We start from the raw sequence: 22,940 nt of genomic DNA on the forward strand, positions 1-22,940 counted from the left end.
AGCAAAGCATTGTACAAGGTTGCATAGAGGAAAAGAAAAGAGAAAACATCATTGGCTCAGATAAGGCATCAAGACACACAATAAAAAGGAAAGTAAGAAAACCATCAAGCTAGCATAACTCAATATAACATGACATATGGACAATCAGTGCACGTTGCAAAATAAGAAAGCCACACAACATGGGTATATAATCAATTCATAAAGATCCAAAATGGACGCCATCCCACAGCCGGGTAGCCATTCGCAAACCAAGCTTTTTCTCCAGAACAAAGGAAATATGTGCAGACAGACAAAGGAAATGACAAGAAGGAAAGATAGTAGACAGATGGATTATGGGATCAGGCCACTTTTTCTTTGGTGGCCTTTTCCCAGAGCCTCGTGGACCCGGCGATGCCAACGTCAGTGCATGACGGCATTAATGTCGTATTAGGATTCGATTGAATGGTGCGAGACCGGCTTGACGGTGATGCTGCGTAGTTCTCTTCTTCTCGTATGGTCGCATTATTCCCGGCCCGCACGAATTAGGAGTACCAGAGATATTAAGATTTATCACTGCGTTTCATCCAGAGGGAGGCGAGTAATAGCGTATCAGTCGTATGGGAGCGTGGCTCATAAGCCCTGATTAGGCACCGGCCTGTCGTCGGTGGTAAAGAAATGAAAGTTATCACCGCCTGTTGGCTTGGTTGCCGCTCATATCGCCCACGACTTCCAGTTCATTGCGGGCGGGTATGAGGCGGGGGGAAGGGCATGTTCCTCGTAGGTCAGGCTTGGGCTCGCTGACCAGCTGGGCGATGGATAATGGCAGTGGATAGACTGCAATGGTAGGTTAGCGATGATTATATTATCGTGGATGTTCTGTCTGATTGACATACCGGATGAAGGAGGCTTTCGGTGAGAGGAAGAGGCATCATGCTTAGGGACGGGAGGCTGGTGTCTGGCTGTTCCCAGCAGCGCATATTCGACTGCATGGACATTGGCGAGGAAGTCAGGTCGGGTTCCATGAGGCTCTCGGGATACGGTTCAGCGACCGTAACCGGTGTGGAGACGACAGACGAACGGGAGTGAGAGTGAACTGAGAGGGAAGTGCCATCCGAGATAGGGGACGGGCACGTTTCCGGGGTAGCGTAGTACCGACTGTCTTCTACGGACTCGTGGATCTGATGGGGGCCTTGGTACAAAGGAGTCTGGTGTCCAGATGTAATTTCGACACTATTCCACATCAAGCCGCAGTCATTGGAGAGGTCTGGGTGGATGGCAGGCGCCACGAGGGCCCCAACCGACATGGCATTGTGCGGTTGGGTGACAGCCAGGTATGGTGTTTGAGTTGCGGGCATAGACGTGGTGGCAGGGACATAAGGCTCAGAGATGATGGGAGTACGGCTCTGCTGGTGCCATTGGGCAGTCCTATCCATCTGTGCTTCCAATTCGCTGAGGGTAATCGTCAGTAAAAGAGTCAAGCAAGCCGTAGTGGCAGGAAGTACTTACTGTCTTTCCATGTGGCGGGCGAGAAGGTCAGGGCGGTGGAATGCCTTTTTGCAGTGGCTGTGGGTACACCGGAATAGGGCTTCAGGGTTGTGGTTCAGCTCATGGCGTCTGTAAGATTGAGTTAGCATACCGATCAGGCAAGATTATTGCGGCACAAGCGCAGTGGCTTACCTTCGGTGCTCGGCTCTTGTGAAGACCTGAATTGAAGGGTCAGCTTGTTGCCAAGTCTGTGCGACAGCATTCTCATGGTACTAACCTTGTTGCAGCCCGGGTACTCGCAAGCATGCACACGCTTTCCCTTCTTCGCTTTGCTGATGCGATGCGTAGTTGGGGTGTAGGTGATAGGGAGAGGGATCTCCGATTGAGTAGTGCTTCGACGCATTGTTAAAGTTTCGTCTTCCTGCTTGGTGTGATTGATGGTGTTTTAAAAGGTATTGGTGGTGGTGGTGGTTGTAGCAGGAGTAGGATTGGTAGTAGTTGAAGTTGTTTGAAGTTTGAGTTGTTGGAGTTCGAAGGATGAAGAGGCAGGAAGATGCTTTGATCTTATAGAGTGGGTTGTGATGGAGTGAGGATAGACAGGATTTAGATTGGCGAGTGAGCGGAAGATATAGGATTTGGTTCCTGGAGGAGGCTATCCCCTGATCATTCTGTAACAGACCCAGAACTTGTCAGGAACGGGATAGACATGTGGTAGTGTGGAGATTGGGGGTTAAAGTGGGAGGTGGGCTGTGATGCAGCTATACTAGCAGAATTGGGGAACAGACCAGGGTGAGATCAGAACGGATGAGGCAGGAAAAATGCCTCGCATCTGCAGGCCGGATTGGGGCAGTGAGATTAAGATGGGGAAAAAAGAAGAAGAAGAAGTAAAGTGACGATCTGAAACGGGCGGAATGGTGGCGGAGAGGCTGTCAGGGTGGGTAGTCTGGAGTGAGCGAAGAAAAAGTGATATAGAAAGCACCACTCGATGAGGCTAGACCTGGGTGAACCACTACTACTACCACCCAGTTACTCTATCTAGTTGGTATTTCTTAGTCCTTCCCGAGCGATCGCCGGGGAAAGCGAAGGTGGGAAATGATTTGGAAGCATAGTAACCAAATAGTAAATACAAAAAATTAAATTAAATTAAAATCACAATGTATTGTTATGGTAATAAGGAAAATAAAAAATCATGAAAATAACCGTGAGACTAATAATAATAAGAATAATAATAATCCGAGATAAAAATAAATACGACACTGCAATTATCGTCCAATCTCCTTCAGGCTCAGCACCAAGGGAGAGAAATGTACCTAAGGCAGGTAAGCGAGAGCCAGTGCACTGCAGTTTGATGATCAGTTTGTAGGGTGATCACAGCAAGCAACCACTCAGGACTAGCACTGCTACCATGGCTATGTTAGACTTGAACTACTTTTACTACCACCAGGTCAGATGGAGACGGAACAGTGAATCCGCTCTCCCCAGCGAGGCTAACCGATGTATCCAGTCTACTTACAAGAAAAGTGGGCATTGAAAGTGGAATCCTGTCATCTCTTTCCCGATCAGGATTATTTACGGATCAATTTAATTGATCCAGTAAGGAAGGTAAAAAAAAAATAAAATAGAATAAACAGTCAGACAAGACCAAATGGGAAAAAAATGAAGAACGTAAAAAAAAAAAGAAAAAGAAAAAGAAAAAGACGGCAGGGCGTTTTTGTCATACTCACTTGGCAGGAACGATGGGTTTCCCTCTTTTGGCTTGGTCTAATCCATCGTTATTGTGGGCCTCGTTGGTCGAACGGGCAAATGACAGGCGCCATGGGGCCAACATCCCTTCAAGTTCCCTCTTCAAGCAACACCGTGCTACCAGCAGTCCAGGTGGTGTTGCGGCTGAGGCGCACTGCAGATGGAGTGAAGAAGAACCCGTCCTCTACCCATCGAGTTTTTTTACGGCAGGAAATTAGGATAAAAAAAATAACAATACTGAAAAACTAAAAGCAAGAGAAAAATTACAACATCTGACCTACCTCGTTCGTATAATTCCAGTTTGACTGACTGATCGAATAATCATACTTCAACGGCTCCGTTTGTTGTTGGTTTTCTACAAGACTCCACTGCATAGTAAGCTGAGCCATGGTTTTCCAGATCTCCAGTCCCGGCCGGCACGAGAGAATCAGAAAAGGGAAGGTTAGGCTTTTCGGGTAACCCAGCCAGAAGCACATACTCTCATTAAAAGAAAAAAAAAAAAAAATCAAATTAATTAGCGGAACCAGACTCTTCATACTCCTCGTGCGAAGGAGGAAGGTGACGGACGGGATCACGGAGACCGAATATGGAGAAAAAAGAGGGGGGAAGAAAGGGGTACCCCACTTCTGGGCAACAATACCCTGTGCACATGGCTCAGGATTCGATCCCAGTCGATCCCGTTAGCTATGAAGATACGAGTCATACACTACGGAGTGTGCTGATGGGTTCGGGTGATGGCCGTTGTGGTCCGTAGCAGCCCAGTGTAGGTGTAGAATGTGGTGGCTACCTTTCTCCCACCTATACTATCTACTACTATACTGCCCAAACTGATGGCATCATCAGGTTGGCAGGCCAAGACCGCCAACCACATGGCTTCCCCTTCCCCTTGACTATGTTCACCCCTGCTGCAGTGCTACTATTACTAGTCTTATATTAATTTGCTGGCATGGTGGAGGTGAGATGACAGGATTGTGCAGGGGTGTCTGTCTATCAGAGACCAAGGATAGTAAGTACTATGGGGTAGATGATCCTGGGTGTGGATATTGTTGATAAGGAGAAAACATCATGCAGAGCCTGAAGGTCGAACACCATTACTGCACAAAATTGGGGAACTTGTTGGCTGTCTGAGCCTCATGATTGGGGGGCTCGTCTATGCCAATGGAGGACGAATGCATTCTGGCCAGGTCTGTTGCCCTCTAATTTTCGAACCAACTCCAGACTTAAGCAGGCTAAAGTAGTGGGCAGAGATTTGACTGACCAGGATAGCCCACCCAGCCAACCCCGGTGTCGCTCCTCAGGCTTTCATCAAAGCCTCAAGCACTCCCCATTTCGGTGGTCCACTTTTGGAGACGGGCTGCCAAACTCAGGGAGCTAGGCAAGGTCCTTAAGCTAAAGAGGAAAAGGCTTATAAGATCGGGCTATTCCGTACTCCACGGGCCACACTGGCCAAAGTTCCATTCAAGCTAAACGTGGACCAAGTGGGGCGACCCACTGTGAGCCATTTGAAATTGTCAATTGACATCCGGGCGAGAGCAATAGGGTTCATTCAGTCGGTGGTACTGCGGCACACACCACCACACGGTTTCCAGGATATTTGCTTGCTTGCCCGATAGATAACCGCCCGGGCCACTTGTCGACAAATGCAATGTCAGAATAAGAAATTCGGCTGTATCAAGATTCCAACTGCAGGAAACCATATGTGAAGCACGAGTGCCTAATAATAACTCATCTGCAGCATCAGTCAATCTTACTATTGGTCCAATATTCTGCGAACTGACGCGACCCTGTGTATTCGAGTAAGATCATTTATTGTGGTTAGCCTTGTTCATTTCCTCGACCGTCTGGCGAGCAGCAAAGCCTCTTAACGGCGCCCCGCTAGCCTGAGATGGTCTATACTGTTTCCTTAACGGGAGTGACTCCCCTCAAGCGACCCCGTCAAGTGTCCACTGTCATAGCATGGACAATCGATCGAGCCTCTTCTAGCGCTGTGGAGAGAGAGAGAGAGAGAGAGAGAGAGAGAGAGAGAGAGTTGTTCGTCTTATCTGTATGGGGCCAGATGGCTTTCCGGTATCTGCTGACTTTTTCAATTTTTTTTTTTCCGCTACTATTCCAAACGAGGTGTTGCAAATTGCAATCTACCAGTAGTCTAGTAGTGACGTGCGCGCTATTCCATGGTCTCACATAGCGCCCGGTCCTCAGTAGTACAAAGTAGTAAGAATTGTTTTATTACCCACGTGCGATGGCAGGGTTGTTGCTGTATTAGGTAGTCTTAAGGCTACCCCCCCTCCGTTGGCGATCGTCAAGTCTGCCGGGTTTTAGCCGGTCAGTCCGAGTCTGCCTGCCAAGTAATGTTTCATGGATACTGATAGTCTGTAAAGTGCATTACCCTGAATTCACGTGACCGAGCATCGGTCTTGCTCAGGATCCCTGGATTCTCTGCAGACAACGGAAGGAAGCCTTAGCACCAGCAGATGAAGAAGACGACGACGGAGTATCTAGAGAAAGGAGGATGAAAGGAATAGCCGAGATAAGCACTCTACATCCTTACCATGACCACCATCAGGAACCAGCTTTTTCAGGGGCAAACTCTTACTACTCAGGCAAGACACGAACAATCAGAGGCCTGGAGCAATGTTGGAAAGCTGTGTTGGTCGTTAACTAGGTTCAAGGAGCAGGCAATTTGTCGTGGTAGCGATGTGATGAACGGAGCTGAGTGGTGCTGTAGATGAAATGGCCTAACTGGGAAATCAGTGTGTTGGAGACCCACTCCTGTAACAAACACGGGTCATTCCCCTTACACAAAGGTATTGGTTAGATGCTTAGGCCGTCCATAGCGCTGCTATCACAGAAGCATTCCGTAGCGGCTCTACCGAGCAAGGGAGCCTTGGGATGATGCTACCTCAGGCCTCCTTACTGAAAATCCAAACACGGTTAGTCTATGCTAGGTACACAAATGCCCAGGCCCTGTGGAACAAGAATGTTTTCGCTTCGTGCATCCTTCCAGGAGGTAGAGGTCCCAGAAAACATGGGGGCCATGGTCATTCTGACTTCACATGGGCTTCTAGCTTGTTTCAGGTCGTGGATCAATGTGCTTCGAACTGCAGTCTGCCTTACACTTCGAGGGGCAGAAAAGTGCATAAGCATTAAGTTGTTCTAGTTCAAGTTTCGAAATGGTGATCTCATCAGCGAGGCAGATACCCTTTTTGGTATAGAAAGCGAAGCGGCGAATGCAGTAAACCCTGCGATAAAGAATCCAGCCCACAGACGACTAACATATGTAATACACACCTGGGTCACTCATTCTCGTCCCCATCGGAGACGAAGGTTGCGGACTCGCGGCACTCCCGTTCCGTCAATGGAGTTGTGGCTGGGTCTCCGTTAAGAGTAGGTGCGACTCGATTCGGCATAGAGGCAGATCCATGCCGAAATTACCCGTCACAATTTAGCAGCCATTCCTGTTAATAATAACACCGATTATTAGAGGGTGTTTAATATGAATGACAGATGGCAGGCCTGATATTAAGCCACGGACTATCCTGGTGGCCATGTGTCAGGGATCGACAGCATGGTCTGATTCTCATTATAGGAGAAGCTCGCTCCCTTGATAAGCGGGTTTCTTCGGGAAACTACCCTCAGCAGGGGTGGCATACTTCCCCGACAGACTCCAACTGGGTGATACATGACAACACAATTCAACGAACTTCAACAGAAGCGGGTCGTATACTTTAGCATGTTCAAGTCATCTCCGAGTCAGTATACTGTTGAAATAAATACAAATTAAACGATATCGTACAAAATTTAGAGAGCTCACCGCTTGTCATAGGCATGGGAACAGTGAGGGCATACTATGAAGCTGAGACCCCTCGATTCTGATGGAGGGGCTGCAACGTGCCAAATCGGAGAAACTTGCTAGTGGTCCTGTATAGGAGAGCGGGTCCCGTGGATATTCGTCAAGCAACTAATAGTAGCAACTAATTAAAATGCAGGAGGCGGCTTAGCTACTGCAGACTTTATGGCCAACCTGTGCCTCAGGCCTAGACACCAAGTCCATCATGCATCGCCATGACACCAAGGCCGCCCGCAGCCCATATTGGCTCTCGGGCCTTCACGTGGCGGGGCCCCCATGCTAGGATTGTGATCCCTCACAGAATGATGACGAGCCGGGCAAAAGCAGCAACCATTCGGGATCTGTACAGGGTGATCAATTCTCCCACCTCTTCTCACTAGGACAAGACCATGTTTGTGTATGTCCATTGGAGTGCCAGCCATGATAATCGGCTTGGCTTCATTGGCTCTCATTGCACCTAAGAATCTTTGCCCGAATTCTTTTCTGAAATATTCTCTGCTGATACTCGAGACAGCTAGCTCATGGAGTAGTACGTATGAAAAAAAGATTCTCTGGTCACAGTGTCACGAAGACTAGGAAAGGCAATTTCTGCCTCATCTATGCCGTCGGATACGCCTGTGTATACGGTATACAAATTGATGGGACGCGATCGAGACAAATGATGATAGCAAGGATACGAAGTCTAGCACGGAATACGCCGTCCCTGATGGCATGGCCCGACCTCTCATGCCACGAGGGTAAGCTAGGAGTCGACAACGTGGTCGAGTTGTGGGGAAGGAAGGAGGAACCACTGGGTTAGCAGCCCTGGACTGGCCCCCTGCCCACCGGCGGCTTGTGCTACCATGAAGGCTCGAGGCGGCAGAACAGGGTCAATAACGACTGGTACGTTAGGAGATGGACTGAATGACTTGACGGTACTACAGAGTACCCACCCACAGATCTACTATACGAACAGACCAATGGTGATGCAGAAGGCCTCCAGTCTTGTTATGTTATAGTAGTGCATGCGTACCACTTTGTGGTTATACTGACAACATACTCAATCTAGTAGCCTACGTGATTCTTGATCGGTACTAGACGATCGAGAGCTGTCATGTGCCAATTGCCTCCTCCTCCACCACCCCCTCCAAACCGACATATGAACTAGCCTGTAACGGAACATGATCAACATCCTAACCGTCAGTCCAGGAATTTATTGGCCAACTGGTCATCTAAGGAGCCCGCTACGAGATGCAACCCTGGAGCAGAGAAGCAAGCATCGAAGACCTAAGGTCTGTCTAAGTGGTAAAGTACAATGTCTAGCGCAACACCGGGCGCTGCGGTCATCTCGCGAGGAATGCCGTGTGAAGTATGTTCGATGCCAGACTGCACTAACCATGCAGAGTGACGATAGCTTCTGCAGTCATCATTGCGTCGTCGGAAAAAAACTGCCCTTGTTGCTGATGATTCTGAAACGCTTCCATGACAACCCACAGGTTCACAGCCCGTTGCTTATCCATATCCCTTGCCCGAACGAGTTACTATACTGATCAGGTAAAGTTCGTCGGACGCTCGGCAAAAAGTGGAATCCGTCGGTGGATTATGGCCGCCGGAGCCAGAATCTGCCCCGGTCCGGCTCGAGGACAGCAGAATCTGGATCGTCTTTGGAATGAGGGGACACTGCACTCCGGTCTCCGGAGGCTAGTCATAGTCCGAACCCCCCTCCAGACTCCCGGAGGATGTAGATAGCAACTAGCAAGATTTCATGGAAGGTAAAGGCCATCTGGAGGATTTACAGTTTGGAGCCACAAAAGCGGGAACGTGATCCCGCAGTCTAAAGTTTCCTTCGCAAAGCCTTAGAATACAGGAAGCTCATGAGAGGATCGACTGAAAACACAAAGGTATCGATGACATCGAGGTAGGATCTGATGATCCGCACCCCGAGGGTTTGGTGAACTCTGTACCACGCGAGATGGTCATCACTTTCATCTATTCGAAACCTCTTACCCTCCCCTAAGATATGGGAGCTAGGGGGGGAAAAGGGTGGCATGACAAACATGATCAGCTTACCTCATCTCGACTCGCAAAACCTGTGGAAAGGCCTGTTGTGTGCCTAGCACATGAAACATGCACTGTGATTGCTGTGAACTTCAAGAAGATCATCGATGATTATTCCATTCTTGGGTTTAGACTTTGCCTGCGCCATCATCAAAATTATCAGTAGGTGATAGATCAGGTGTCGAATTCGAATCCGAACCCGAATCAGCCTTGCCTGAGGCTGGCAAGAGTCAAGACACCTGCCTTAGGTAATCCCATCCAACTTTGGACCCGCTCGAACAAACAGGGAAATTTGGTCTTCACAACCTTCAGTATCCCCGTCGGACGATCTGAGCCCGAGCGCAGTTCCGGTCCGGTCCAGTGTGGACAGTTTAGTCTGTTCAACTGTGCCCGAGACATAAGTCTGCATACCTCCTTGCAGATAATCTCTTTTTCTACTAAAAGGGGTAATCGATGACGGCTGCAGGCTTCCCATTTGCGGTATACTGTCGGATGGCTTCCACGCCTTTAGCCTCCAGAAAGACACTGTGATATGCAACAAAATCTTCGACCAGATTACACACCTACGACAACAAATCACAATACCATAACTCCGCCACCTCCCTGATTCGTCGAAGTGGAGAGCTTGCCTATGACCCAATCTTGAACAGCCCACACTTGGGGTATGTTATTGTGGGCACTGGGCGGGTTCTTGTCGAGAGTTGGACGGAATCATCCCGCTGCTCGAGCGTGTTATCATCAGATAAGACCGGCGCGCTCACTAACCTTCGAAGCGCTGCAACTAACCTCCTAGGAAGCTAGCAACAGCAAATTGGAGCACGCTGTACGTTGCACTAAATAAGTCGCTTGAGCCCGTTCTCTGAGGCTAAGCTTGAGGGACCAGGGGACGGCTCCCTAGCCAGCCAAGACACTACGGCGCTACGCATGTTGTAGCCACTAAGATTTCCTTGACTAATTAGCATTAGATGAGTAGACGGGCTACGCCGCGACGGAATACCCGCCATATTATTCGCGTCCTAACAAGAGATTTTAAGAGGCTGTCCACAACCCACCGCCAAGCAGTGTTTACGAGTTCGTCTATCTAAGTGGGCTTGGTTGTCCACCCCCATAGACCTCACCCTCCGCTACACGGACAGGCGAATCAGCCTCATCAGTTCCACATCGAAGGTGCTGAGGACCGGAAAACCCGACAGGGCACGTAGGCCGAAGATGTCTGCGATCGACACCGCACTCGCCGTATGTGTTGGCCAGAAGAACTTAGGCCAGTTGGGCTTGTCAAAGAGCGGAACGGCCCTTCCGGTGTCTGTTCCACACAAGCAGCCACAATTGCACGAGCATCAATATCAAGTCCTAATCTATTCTTGATCGAAGAAAGTTCACTGGTCAGATTAGTTATTCGGATTCTTCCAGTGTGTAACCAATATATTGTTTGTGTACTTTTCCGTGTGTTCCATTATTTCCAGAGCATTTCGCTGATAACGTATAATAGACACAAGCTAATCCCAATACCGGAAAATAACGTCTCCCTGTCATAGTAGCCCCTGTCAGCATGGCCCCCTGCTAGCACGAGCCCTAGTAGCGAATGATGATCGACGCTGAGCTCGACACGGTGTAATCTAGTCACCTGAAGACCAGGAAAGTGTGATCGGCCGTCCAACCCTTCTAGCGGCTATTGGTGAAGATGCAGTTTCCGTGCTGCGTCGAACATTCCACACGTCAGCCTACGGTTTACGTTGGATACTACTTTGGGAGAGGTACATCTTCATGCAGCTTCTAGTTTGCAACCTACTGCAACCTAGTCTGTACTATTGTTACAGGTAACAGAGCCACGAGGCCTGTTACTTCGCGCCTTGACAGGGGTGCCATGCGCTCTGAAATGGTTGATAGATATCCACATGGTCTGATCTCACTCCTGCCACATCCGGCCTACTGCGGATCGCTATAGTATCCTAAAGTGTCAATGGGTTTGCGAGCCGCGACTTGCAGGGCTTGCATGTCTTCGAGCAGTTGGGAATGACCCTGGCGCGTCAGCTTGAACCATCGTGCCCAGGGTCCCCAGATACCCCTGCTCCCTCTGTACCATCAAGGGCCTGATCCGACAACCAGCCTGTGAAGAGTCACCTTACCAGACCAAGCTAGCAGAATCGTCCCTCCCCAGCAGCTCTGCACCGCCCTTTTCCATCACGGACTAAACCTCGAAGGAACGAATACCCTGCTAGCGAGGGAGCACTAGTTCAAAGGATCTAAGGAATCCTTCAGACAATGGCTTTTATCCGACGACTAATGATGTGCGCAGAACAAATTAATTACGCCCGGACAAATATGCCGGGCGTCCCGACATGGATCCAGTCTTCTGCATGGCACTCAGGAGTGTTTCATCCATCCACACGTGTGCTGGCTGCGGAGCACCACCCCTTGGTGAGCACGACGGCGATCATGCAGTACTTCGATACCGGCAGGGATCGCAAGATAGCGGGGTCACTTGCCACGAGGCATCCTTGCCCCTAGAAGATTCCAGATAATCTCTTTGACGCGAAAAGAAGAGCTCTGTTCAAACTAGTACGGTGACTCCCGCATGTGTATCAATGCCCTCATTCGACAGTAACATGCCAGTATGGTCCCTAACCTTTTTACTTCTGCTGAGATACCGATACTCCTCCACATGGATTACCTGTATTCCTCCACTTTGCAACCAAGTTCTATGCAGGCAACGTAGCAGGAACAGCCACCAACAGGCACCAACCGGAACCAACATGTTGGGTTGGCGTTTGCCGCTGACTCGTTCACAGATCCTGCAATCGCAATTTAAGCATGACACTATCAACAGGGCAGAAATGTCAGCTGTGCAGAGTAAGATGCACTAAGCAAGACCTTCTGTCACGGTTGTCTCAGTACCTCTGCACCCTACCATCTGCTCACTAAAATAATGGCAGAGTTGTGCGCATACCATGTATGAGACGAAACAGCATACTGCAATCCTGTTACATTCAGCTGCAGGTCATCGATGAGTGGATTCCAACAGATCTTGCCCCTGACGAGTCTAATCCTGGAACTCTTTCCATTTGACCATCCTGACTCTCATGTCGACTTCCTTTCCGTCAACCACAAACCGGCCATCTCCGCGGTGGTGAGCCATCTTCATTTCCCTCTTCCTTCGTTTGCCACCACCAACACGATCGTCATCATCTGCTGGGTCTCTGCTTCCCTGGCCATACTCTAGATCCATGTCTTTATTGATCCATGCTCCAGTCACCTTCAGCACCCATAGATTGTACTTTGCCACCAACGCTCGGTCCTCAACCATACATTGAATGTTGGCAATAACATCCTTCCCTCCAACCAAAGGCGCCCGTGCTCTCGCTTTCTCTCCCCCTTTTCTACCCCAAGACTCATCTGCAGATGCAGGATCAGGAGCTGGGACGGGGTTTATTCCAAAAGACACCCACTTATTGACATCTTCTCCACTGCAGTTGCCGATATCAACGGTCTGCTCCAACATCTCCACCGCAGGAATGGCGAGCACGCATTCGCCCGTCTTCTTCAGATTATCATAGCTCTTATCCCAAGGCCCAATGCAAGCACCGACAAGTGTTGGTCCTTCGTGCTGGATCATCATATGAAAGCCCATTGTCATTATGTTGTGCGTCTTGTTGGCTAAGGAGCCGGTCGCCACAAGCAGGATGGGCCCAGGCTCCAGGAGTCGGTTGACCTTGTGGATAGGATAGGCCATGAACTGGTCCAGACCATTTCGCTTATCACCGCCATCGTTGGAGCTGAAATCTAGTCTCGATTTCTTCGGTGCCCGGTCCGGCTCCGACTCCGACTCGTTCAGGGGTTGCTGCAGAGCGACATCGACATCCCCTTTCGTGTTCAGGTCCTTCCTGCGAGACATGTCTGCCGTAGACCTTACCCGTCTCCTTTCGATATACGTATGTGCAGATGAAAGTATAGAGACAAAGAATATACACACACCACGTGCGGTGTCGCTTGTCAAGAGACCATGCGCAGGTCTTCGAGGTAAATTGCAGTGAAGAAGTAGTTGCTGAGTCCAAGAGCAAACAGACAAAGAAATGCTACCAAACTTGGTTGCGGAACTTGACTGCCTCTCTCCGCATTCCAAGAACTCGGGACCGCGCACTCCTGTTGGTCGGCTCTTTGTTCCCCCTCTAGTGAGTGACGTACCCAACCATTGTTCTCCACAAGCAGTGCTTAATATCTTTTGTGTGTTGAAAAGACACCATGCCTCGTGGACAAGAATGCATGTTACATACTCCCTACCTATCTACTACATGATTTGAAATTCATCGCTTGTTCCTGTTCTTCTCTCTTTCAATATCAGTCTTTCCCTGTCAGCCTCCAGCGTAGATAATACAACGTAGTACTCATCAGCTCATCATACATCATGCTCCTATCGAGGACTTTTAGCCATTATCCAGTCCTTTTCACTCCCCTCCAGAATAATATGTCCATTCGGGTGTCAGAACCCCCATGATAGTAGTGTTAGTTGACTGGGAGATGTCAATATTTCCAACCATAAAGATATATAAATACTCTACTCACAAGTCGTCCCAATCAGCAATGCTAGTAGTATATACCCCGACATATATATAAAGTCACTCTATAAACAAAAGAGTCACACCTCTAAATAAGAAACTGAATTCACCAACAATAACCAAAAGCTGCTCTCTATAATTCCACTCTAATCCCAATCTCCCAAAAAAACACTAGTAAACGAAAAATCAACGATAATACTTATATTGAAAACAAACTGACCGGCGTTAGATATACTACAAATATATCTATCCCATATGAATATCCTACAATAGACAGTGAACCAAGGCGACTTCAGAAAGAAGATTAATATATGATCACGATATGTTGTTAGTGACTGCTTGTCTTACTTAGTTGCTAGTCGGATATCTTGTATTTCTATCCTGGTGGTATAATACTAGTAGAGATCTGCGATGAACTTTGAATCTATCGGTCGTGGCTTGGAAATTTATATATTTCTTACCGGTTAGTATATATTAGTTGGTAGATCGAGAGAATTTCTAGCTGAATGGTACTTAGATGGTACTATGTACCATTTGAGCACTCGATTGTAGCTGGGAGTAGCATAAGGAGACTACTAGTATGAATTACTAATACTAGATCAATTCGTGTTGCGTCGATTCACAGATGCTAAGGGTGGTGGAATAGTATGATAGTTGTCTGGATGGTTGTTAAAGATTGACTTGTTTGGCCAATTTTGAGCGCCTGTGCGTGATTTAGGGATTCGGATTCAATTTTTGTGGTGAGTAGTGCACTAACTACTACTCTGGTGGAGGTGCATATATATATATATATATATATATATTGTCATGTAGTAAGTAGTGCTCGGATAGTGATTCGTTATAAGGACATATCACTCCCGATATTACAAAACGTACTACTAGTAGTATACGATTGGCGAGGTTATAAATATAAATATATCTAAGCAAATATGCTTATATCCATCTTCGTTGGAAAATAACACCTCTGTTCATCATCTTGATGTTCAAAATCTGGATGTACTGCATCAAGACATGTGGGTCGATGCTTAAAAAAGATCCATACACAGCTACAAGATGATTGACTTGCTCAAAACATCAAGAAGCACATGGTATACATTCATCCTCACATTAGCTACAGGGCTGTCCGTCACATTACTTACAATCTTCCAGCCAAGGCTACTCTATGTAGTACCCATGGCAAGCACGCGCGGCCAACCGCCATAGAAACAAACATCGCATAAATAGAACAGTTGGGGGGTTCTCGGCTCAATAACAAAAAATTTGGGAGAATAAATGCTGTCCACGAGGGTAATCGACTAAAATACAGCCCACTTCAAACGCCTTATCAAATAATATGAGATCCTGGACTGATACACCTCAGCCCGACTCGTAGAGTCTTGACCTTGAGAAGCCCTTGTGATGAAAAAGAGAACACTTGGTCGGTGATGTAACCATCAATGGCGACAGTGACTTGGGGGTTTTCCTGAGGAGCCCCAAGTCTCCACCAAAGTAAGAGTCACGGTCGGCTCTCTCAATAACAACGATCCTGGAAGGTTGCTATCCGCCACGGGCGGCATCATACCACACCTATGGAACGGACGTGCTTTTCATAGCCAGTGGCTGAAGGGGTCATCATATCCTATCTGCAGACATGCACTGATATTGCAAGGTCGCCGAATAGTCCAGCAGGAATAAAGAAAAAGAGAGCAAGGATAGCTGTCGTGAAGGGTGAATTTATGGTGACAAGCGAAGGTTGTGTAGGGTAGGAAGTAAATATGTGGCAGGGCATGGCTCTATCGTTAAAAGACATGCACAGATAGGATGTTGGTCCACAAACGGCACTGTCCATGGGAAGCTGGCGATCGCATTCCTTCTAGCGTCGATCGGGGTTGGTCACCTAGTACTTCGTTAGCTCAAGTCCTCTATCCTCATTCATCGTTCAGCTAAGCTCACCTGCAGGATGCGACGCGAGAAGTCTTGATCGTCATCGATGCTGCCATTGCTCTGACGGCGCTGGGCCATAAAGTCCCCATCGAAACGGGAATCCGACATGGAGTGCTGGGACATCGGGTTGCCATAGTTGTCCACACCAACACTACGACGGTATTGCGACTTGCGGTTCTTGAAGCGCCACAGGAAGAAGCCAGCGCCAGCAAGAGCACAGGCTCCCACTACACCCACGACGACGCCCGCCGCAATGGCAGCAGTGTTGGCACTCGAGCTCTTCTTCTGTGACGCTTCAGTAGCACCCTCGGCGGTTGCAGACGCGCTCGCTTCGGTTCCGGACGTTGCATACACGGTTTGCGTGGTGCCAGAGCTAGTGACGACATGGGCTTCTTGGGTTGATGATGTAGACGTTTCGCTGTCGGTGGTCGAGGTACTTGTGCTCGAGGCCGAATAATGGTCAACGTCGTTCTCAATGCCCGTAAGATAGACGGAATAAGTATTGCTGCCACCACCTATGTTGTCACCGTCAGCAAACGCGCCACAGAAGATTCATACCAGGAGAACATACATTCCACAGAAGGCCAGCCGGCACATGCGACATTACACTTGCTGTCATCAACCTTTGCTGACGAGGCAGGTAGCAGGTTACCACAGGAGACAGTCCTGTCCGTTATGCAGGGCAAAGACTGAGTAGTTGTCCTTCAAACACAGCTTTTGACAGTACCCATCACTCTGATATGTATATGTTCCCTGATCTTTCAGTGGTGTCGAGTCGGAGTAACAGCCATTGTATTCCTCGGTATAGGCATGTGTTGCAGGCAGACTGATGGACAGGAGAAGGGCTGAGGCAGCGAGAGCCGACCGCATCGTGAATGATTTCGTGGTATGGAACATGGTCGACGTAAGAAATGATCCCAAGGGGTAAGGTTTGGTTGGTTGAGTTTGGCGAGAAGTGACCTCAAAGAAACAGCCAGGGAGGTTGATTGAAGAATAAGGGACGACCTGCGTAACCCTTTGAACCTCTCAGAGCCACTTGAAAATTGATAGTCCTGGTCGTCTTTCTCTCTCCTAGGTCCTCGAGCTGGACGTGTCGCGACGGTCCTCCGGGAAGTGAAGAGCACGAATGGGTTGCAAGGGCCGACGCTGAGGATAAGTGACGTAGATGGGACCAGGCCTTGACGTGGAGATCAGGTCGGGTATAGACCGACAGCAGAGGGTCAGAGGATGGTGGTAGGTGAAGATTAGAGTGAAGATAGCGATGAAAGAGCGTGGTGTCTGCCCTGGGGGTAGGCGGTCCCTAGCGGGGAAGGGCCCTTTGGACCGGTCGTTTCAAGCACCCCTTTCTGTCGGAAAGAGTTTAATGAGCGAGCCTGAGCGGACGGTTCAGGAAGGGAAATCAGCCAAGGTTAAAATCGCACCCGCAGCAACAGGGGGGGCCAGAGAGAGAGAGAGAGGAAAGTAATAACGAGGAAGTAGCAGTTTCTATTATGGCCCTTGAGAGTGAGAGAGAGAGATCGGGATTCCAGATAATAGAAGCTCGATCTGGGCCAAAACAGTTCTGAAAAAGCGAGAGTATGAAGAGTTGGAAAAATGAAAATCCAAATGAAAATAGGAATAAAAATTCACAAAAACAATAATGTCCTAAAAGAAGGCCAAAAAGAGCGACTGAGTTGAAGCAGGAGGGAGAAAAGAGGGTCAGGGAAGGGGAAAGCGACAGAACGATTGACAGACTCCTTCCTGGGACACACAGGGTGACTACTGCATAGGCGGAGAACTGGACTGGGAAGGCATTAAGCGACGCACTGACGGGAGACTAGCCCAGGCAGGAGAGGAGGAGGAGGAGGAGGCGTAGTTACTAGTACTACTGTGTAGTAGTAGGGGGAGGTCAGAGACAAGAGGGAGGAGAAGGGAGGGGAGGGGGTGGTGGTTGTGTGTGAGGAAAGCGCCCTGTGTGCCTGTCTGTCTGTCTGTCTGTCTGTTCTGCAGCAGCAGCGGCAGCTCGTTAGTTACTGAGTGTGCTAAGTTCGCCCGTACTAAAGTTTCCCCTACTGGACGGCCGAAAAAAAAGGGACAAACAAAAGCGTGAGGGAGGAGCATCATTCCCATCATTCCCTGCCTTCTCCCCCAATAGCAGTGCGTGATTCCAGACGCGGTTCTCTTGTTGGTGGTTCCCCGACGGGACCTGACCCTGGATGCGCAGGGCGGTAATTTACCACGTCCCGCGTACCTGTCGCTGTGATCCAATCATTTTTCTTATATCATATTACATCAGCAGACCCGTCCAGGGGCAGGGCTCATCCCTTTCCTTTTCGGGCCACACGGGGCGGCACAATAACAATTGGAGCTGCTGCTGGCATGCACTAAAATCATCCCCATCCACTCGGTCATGGGGTGGGCGGGCGTGATGACTGTTGGCGGCGCTGTATATTTCTCCCATACAAAGAGGGGAATGGGCGGAAAAGGCACATGCTCAGGCGTTTTTGGGGGGAACTCGCCCTTCTCTGCTCCATAACATACTTTATTCCTTCCGTCTGATGCCGCGGTCGGAACTCGAAAGGCATGAAATGTGCGATTCATAGGCACATACCAGCATCTTCTGATCTAGTTGGCGAGAATATTCTCCTTCGCCCTCATGTAAACTCCATATGGCTACTTCTACATTCCATGCAAGTTCCCTAATGGAATTATGTCTGTCCCTTACCATCATTATTCGGCACCACCGGCAAGACAAGTACGTACCCAACTCAAAAACATAAAGAAACCGAAAACGACCAGAATTGGAAGAAGCAAATCGAATTTTGCCCGGAAAGAGGTTTATAAATAGTAAAGATCCTCGGTACGAACTCGGGCACTGATGCCCTCTTCTGTACGAGGAGAACACAAGCCTCGCGCAAATTCGCCCGTCTACCCTCACCAGTAACAATGCTGCTGCTCGGGTGCTGGCACCAGCCATTGAATGTCGATAGAAACAGCTGCTCCACGATGGACTTTTTCAAATCCGACTGACTAATGATGATGAGTTGTACCAGGTCTTATTCGTACCAGTCCTGGCATGACTGCATGACGGGCAGCGCAAAGTTTCCCTGCCCACTTGTAAGGAGATTTCCGGACCCAACCTTTAGGCAATGGAATTGGTTCTGGCGTCAATAATGCTTTTGGTCTCTAATTCGTTGCATCATCCATATCGAGACCTAAGAGCGTAAACCAACTACGTATCTAGTAGCATCAAACACCCGTCAGTAGTCTTCCCCCAAACTTTTGAGCCGGCACACATTGAGGACGAACGGCGGAGGATGTCACTGGTCAGGGGAGTCAATTAACCGCCCAAACTCCGGGGCCATCGCAATTCCAACAGACGCTGAGAGAATCCAAACTAATCCTTTTTGATCCTTGATCCGCATGGTCTGCCCAATGGGATGTTGATGCTTAGGGGGAGCTATGCACGCCGTCACGGACTCGAGTGCTCCAGTTTGTTAGTTAGTTGGTAGTTAGCGACCGGCGGGCCCTCTCCTCTTTCGAGTCAGAAAAGAGTTCGACTTTCCTCGTGCTTGGCTTTACCGTTGAAGCAGTCACTAGTGGGTAGCGATTCAACTTCTGCCAGACTAACTTACTATACGTATCAGAGCTTCATTTGCCACATCACTGTTTCGGTCGAGGGAGATCCTCTTGCATCATTGCCAAACCTGCGACAGGAATGGTTCCGATGGTTCAAGACGGTCGGGTCGATTCCGGGGTGCGGTGGGCGGCGCTGCTTAGGCAGATTGTGGGACCTTGGAACCCCTGCAGAAGTGCAGCCTGCGCCCCGTAAAAAGGTTCTGTATGTAGAAGTGTGTATGTGTGTGTAAACACCACCTTTCTACGCAAGGATTCTCCGCTCCCCCCTTCTTGACGCGTAAATCTGCAGATTCTGTGCAGGAAATAGAATCACGGCGCTTCTCGACAACCAGAATTTTAGGTGCTACTAAATTGTCATGGGCTGATTCCAGTCGCAGGAGGTTGATTGATAGGCAATGGGAAGTGCGACTGATGACGACTCCTCGGTCGGGAACTATGTTCAATAGGAAACAACCGGCGACTTTTTGCCGCCCATTCTACAGGAGGTAGACACATGTCCGTTACATCGTGCATGTTGCGTTTACTTTTACTTCTTTGGAGCGCGCGTGTGGAGGAAGATGCTGGATCATCGCCACCAATTACATACCCACAAGTTGTATTAGAAGATGGAACAAACATGCACGATTAACTGTTCCGTTCCGCAGCCCATGGAAGGAATTCTAGAAGTAGGTATGGAGCACTCCCTTCACATGCCGAATAAGCTTATTATCCGTTTTCATCATCATGCCAGGCCTGGTAGCGGATGTCCGAAATTTAGCATTCTCTGGGGTGTCTATCGTGGTTTTGTCTATGCTGCGATGGCTGTAGGATTTCGTGCTCTGGCTTGCACTGGCAAAGCTCGACCTAGAACACCATCCACCTATGTCAGAATTCCCAAAATAGTACGGATGAACCGGCAAAGGATAAAGGTAAGAGCTGAGAAAAGGAACAAAAAAAAAAAAAGCAAGGAAAACAAAGACCAATTCCCACCTACTAGTAGTAAATGACCAAGAGAATATTGTTGTAGAAATTGAAACTATCAACACCACAACCCCATCCATCCACAGGGCAAAGGGAAGATCACCGGCACTGCCGGGAATCCACTACACAGACACATACGCACACACACACTTAACGCTTTTCTCGGCCTGTCCGGATACCTACTCCGGCAAGTCTTCGCGGCTGTTCCCCATGATCGCGCAAATTAGAATCTGTCGAGTGGCTGACCACCTGACCAAGACAGTACTAGTCATCTAGACAGAGACGGTGAGCCAGCGAGCGAGCGAGCAAGCAAGTGAGTCAAGCAGCCCAGTAGTAAAAGTAGAAGAGAAGAAATGAGACCCAAACTCAAAGTGAAACCCTGGACGAGGGTCTAGAACGTGTCACCAGATCCACGATGTCTCTCCCAGGGTTTCCATTTTTAAAAACTCCGTCAACGATAGACCAGTCGTGAACGCGCAAGAGACAATAGCGCAGGATTTTCTATTGCTTTGCCAAGGAAGAGAATTTCGGCTCTACACGGTAGATATTTACTGGTCGGGCTGGCTGAGGGACACGAAGATGGATCATTGGGACTGGAACTGACCTGACCTGGTAACAATAACCTCAGGGTCTCACTCGGTCTTGTGTGTGTGTGTGTGTGACCATAACTGACTCGGGGGATGGCGTGGGGTTGGTCTTGGTGACTCACTCCGATCTCTTTTCTTTTTTCGCTTTCTTTTATGTTCGGTGGAATAATTGGAAGGAGATGTTGATGATCATATATCTAGCTAGTCATTGAGAGAATAGGGAATTCTAAGACATCCTGTTCTGTAATATTAGTAGTTCGAAATCGGTAGAGTAACTCAGAAGGCTAGAATCTCCATAGAGGGATTGAGTGGCCATCGGCTCCATCGTCTAGTCCCTGATCTGCTTATCGACACGAGAGGGACTGTTCCTCATGATTTTGGACTCGGCGTGCATTGGTCTTCGCTCCGTTTAAGGTAGGTCATGTGGCATGATTGAGTCAATGATATGACACATCGATTATATGAAAATCGGATGTGGATGATCAGTTCGTTTGGGTTCAATTTCCTACTTACGAGCTTATTGCAAGCTGGACCGTTATATTCCCCCTGTGGACGACGTCTACGGATGTACTTGTGACGTCTCCTGCACGAATCTGAATATCGCCTTGGTTCGAAGGCGGACGTCCAATGTCACCTGTTGCTCTTGATAGTGCCTTCAATTCCAGCCTAAAATATTACGTAGATTATTTAACACCTAGCTTTTCAGGCTGATTCTTGAATATGCTCGCTATTGAGAACCTGAGCACGAAGTATTGCGTAGGTGCTGCACAATGACATAACAAGGATCGCCATAATATAAAGCCTTATGATATCATCATTGCAATAAACTGAAAAATAATCTCCTCCTGTAAGCAATACCAATCCCGATACTTGCTGAAGATGAAGTGCAAGACACTATGCAACATATGCAGCATATGCAAATTATTTTCATTTCTGTGACAACTGCGTTATCTTCCACAGATACATCGCACCATACTATTTTTGCTTTCCCTGTTTTCTGGTCTCCCTTGGTGTATATTGCTCGTAAAAAAACATCTCTATCACATATGGGAATCCTGATCCGGACAAGTGCCTAATTGTCCATTCGGCTTTCCATGCACTTAAGGCTTAGGGATATGCAGCGTTTTGCTGACCATGAGGCATCCGTGCAAGACAAACAACAGTACCAGCGGGTGGAACTCGAACGCTGTGCCCTGGGCTACAAGGCCGAGGGGTAGATCGTCCAGCACCCAGTCTTGAGAGACGCAGTAGGCCAGGAAAAAGGTGATTGACAAGGTCGTTGGGATGGGCGTGCCCTCGAAGTACTTCGACTTTCCAGACTTGTCTTTCGGCAGAACAGCAACAGTCACGTTGAACCGTGCCAAGCGTGTCAGGCCGCACAGAACAAAGAAGGAGAGGAGCAAATGGTCGAGGCTGGTGCGCATTCCGAGCGCAAAAGCTGCGGCAGCGGGTGCCATTCCGAAGGAAATCTAAAGCACGGAAAGCGAACAATGAGTGAAAAGAATATTGTGACAAGTGGAGTGGGAGACCGTACCAAATCGGCCAGTGAATCAAGCTCTTGTCCCATGAGCGACGACTTTTTCCTCCACCTAGCAATCCGTCCATCCATGAAATCGAAAAACAGCCCGAAGGGCATGAAGATCAGAGCCGCCCAAATTGCACCAAAATCACGAGGGTCACCAAGACAGTAACGCATCGAAGAAAAAACGGACATCACTGTGTATGAGCGGTTAGTTCCGGGTCGTCGGGCTCGAAGGAAGGAGAAAATTTGTGCTTGCCTCCACAGAATCCTATAATGGGTGTTAGTTGATGCCTTTGATTCGGGCTGTAGACGGATCTGAGGAAGGATCTAGTTTATTACCATTGAGTTCAGTTACTAGATCAGCAAGATGCAGAGCCCTGATGTGCGTAAATGTGTAAGTGCAACGGTTCGGTTGAATTCCTAGCAAAGGACTCTCAATGGCTAACCTGATCATGCTAAAATGACCTGTTTCGGAAGAGAGAAGCATCTTTTGCTTTTCTTGACCTGCTATCACTTAGCTTCCCAGACTCTGAGGATATTGTTGCAGGGATGCAGGCTCACCACCGTCACCCGCAGGTGGGACACCGCTAGTCGTGGAAGTATTTGACGGCATGGCAGAAACCCTGCGAGACATGCTCAGGTGTATTTGACGGAAAGAAGATCCTCGCAGGACAAACAGTCGAAGT

The 22,940-nt window shown here is 48.7% G+C and overlaps 8 protein-coding genes across 8 annotated transcripts; 2 read left to right on the top strand and 6 right to left on the bottom strand.

Moving 5' to 3' along the window:
• Nucleotides 1-690: 690 nt before the first annotated feature.
• An01g09410 (uncharacterized protein) lies at nt 691-1,867 on the bottom strand (the record flags this gene model as incomplete). Its single annotated transcript, XM_059750513.1, has 5 exons — nt 691-813; nt 873-1,428; nt 1,486-1,593; nt 1,657-1,712; nt 1,742-1,867. The coding sequence occupies 5 exons, from the start codon at nt 1,865-1,867 to the stop codon at nt 691-693; spliced, it is 969 nt and encodes a 322-aa protein (XP_059603295.1).
• A 1,317-nt stretch (nt 1,868-3,184) lies between these two features.
• An01g09420 (hypothetical protein) lies at nt 3,185-3,596 on the bottom strand (the record flags this gene model as incomplete). Its single annotated transcript, XM_059750519.1, has 2 exons — nt 3,185-3,361; nt 3,489-3,596. The coding sequence occupies 2 exons, from the start codon at nt 3,594-3,596 to the stop codon at nt 3,185-3,187; spliced, it is 285 nt and encodes a 94-aa protein (XP_059603296.1).
• Nucleotides 3,597-3,793: 197 nt separating this feature from the next.
• Nucleotides 3,794-7,133, top strand: An01g09430 (hypothetical protein; the record flags this gene model as incomplete). Its single annotated transcript, XM_059750522.1, has 12 exons — nt 3,794-3,886; nt 3,965-4,050; nt 4,185-4,241; nt 4,288-4,391; nt 4,474-4,587; nt 5,482-5,552; nt 5,630-5,857; nt 6,031-6,282; nt 6,365-6,439; nt 6,532-6,641; nt 6,762-6,879; nt 7,086-7,133. The coding sequence occupies 12 exons, from the start codon at nt 3,794-3,796 to the stop codon at nt 7,131-7,133; spliced, it is 1,356 nt and encodes a 451-aa protein (XP_059603297.1).
• Nucleotides 7,134-7,241: 108 nt separating this feature from the next.
• On the bottom strand, nt 7,242-10,095 carry An01g09440 (uncharacterized protein; the record flags this gene model as incomplete). Its single annotated transcript, XM_059750526.1, has 13 exons — nt 7,242-7,310; nt 7,402-7,549; nt 7,668-7,757; nt 7,843-7,994; nt 8,111-8,178; nt 8,430-8,557; nt 8,899-9,015; nt 9,104-9,174; nt 9,226-9,305; nt 9,398-9,596; nt 9,677-9,781; nt 9,857-9,866; nt 9,926-10,095. The coding sequence occupies 13 exons, from the start codon at nt 10,093-10,095 to the stop codon at nt 7,242-7,244; spliced, it is 1,407 nt and encodes a 468-aa protein (XP_059603298.1).
• Nucleotides 10,096-12,131: 2,036 nt separating this feature from the next.
• On the bottom strand, nt 12,132-12,983 carry An01g09450 (uncharacterized protein; the record flags this gene model as incomplete). Its single annotated transcript, XM_059750530.1, has 1 exon — nt 12,132-12,983. The coding sequence occupies one exon, from the start codon at nt 12,981-12,983 to the stop codon at nt 12,132-12,134; it is 852 nt and encodes a 283-aa protein (XP_059603299.1).
• Nucleotides 12,984-15,496: 2,513 nt separating this feature from the next.
• On the bottom strand, nt 15,497-16,437 carry An01g09460 (uncharacterized protein; the record flags this gene model as incomplete). Its single annotated transcript, XM_059750535.1, is given in 3 exon segments — nt 15,497-15,520; nt 15,577-16,082; nt 16,139-16,437. Coding segments are annotated over 3 exon segments (829 nt in total), but the record flags the coding sequence as incomplete, so codon positions are not given.
• A 2,571-nt stretch (nt 16,438-19,008) lies between these two features.
• An01g09470 (hypothetical protein) lies at nt 19,009-20,421 on the top strand (the record flags this gene model as incomplete). Its single annotated transcript, XM_059750542.1, has 6 exons — nt 19,009-19,038; nt 19,140-19,397; nt 19,486-19,670; nt 19,726-19,777; nt 19,830-20,093; nt 20,179-20,421. The coding sequence occupies 6 exons, from the start codon at nt 19,009-19,011 to the stop codon at nt 20,419-20,421; spliced, it is 1,032 nt and encodes a 343-aa protein (XP_059603301.1).
• A 1,411-nt stretch (nt 20,422-21,832) lies between these two features.
• Nucleotides 21,833-22,867, bottom strand: An01g09480 (uncharacterized protein; the record flags this gene model as incomplete). The annotated part of the gene is made up of 6 exons (XM_001389331.3): nt 21,833-22,201; nt 22,267-22,448; nt 22,511-22,522; nt 22,594-22,631; nt 22,701-22,758; nt 22,816-22,867. 6 exons carry the CDS (start codon nt 22,865-22,867, stop codon nt 21,833-21,835), a joined length of 711 nt encoding a protein of 236 aa, XP_001389368.3.
• Between the last annotated feature and the right edge of the window lie 73 nt (nt 22,868-22,940).

This window comes from Aspergillus niger (genome assembly GCF_000002855.4).
Source record: "Aspergillus niger supercontig An01".
Lineage (NCBI taxonomy): Eukaryota > Fungi > Ascomycota > Eurotiomycetes > Eurotiales > Aspergillaceae > Aspergillus > Aspergillus niger.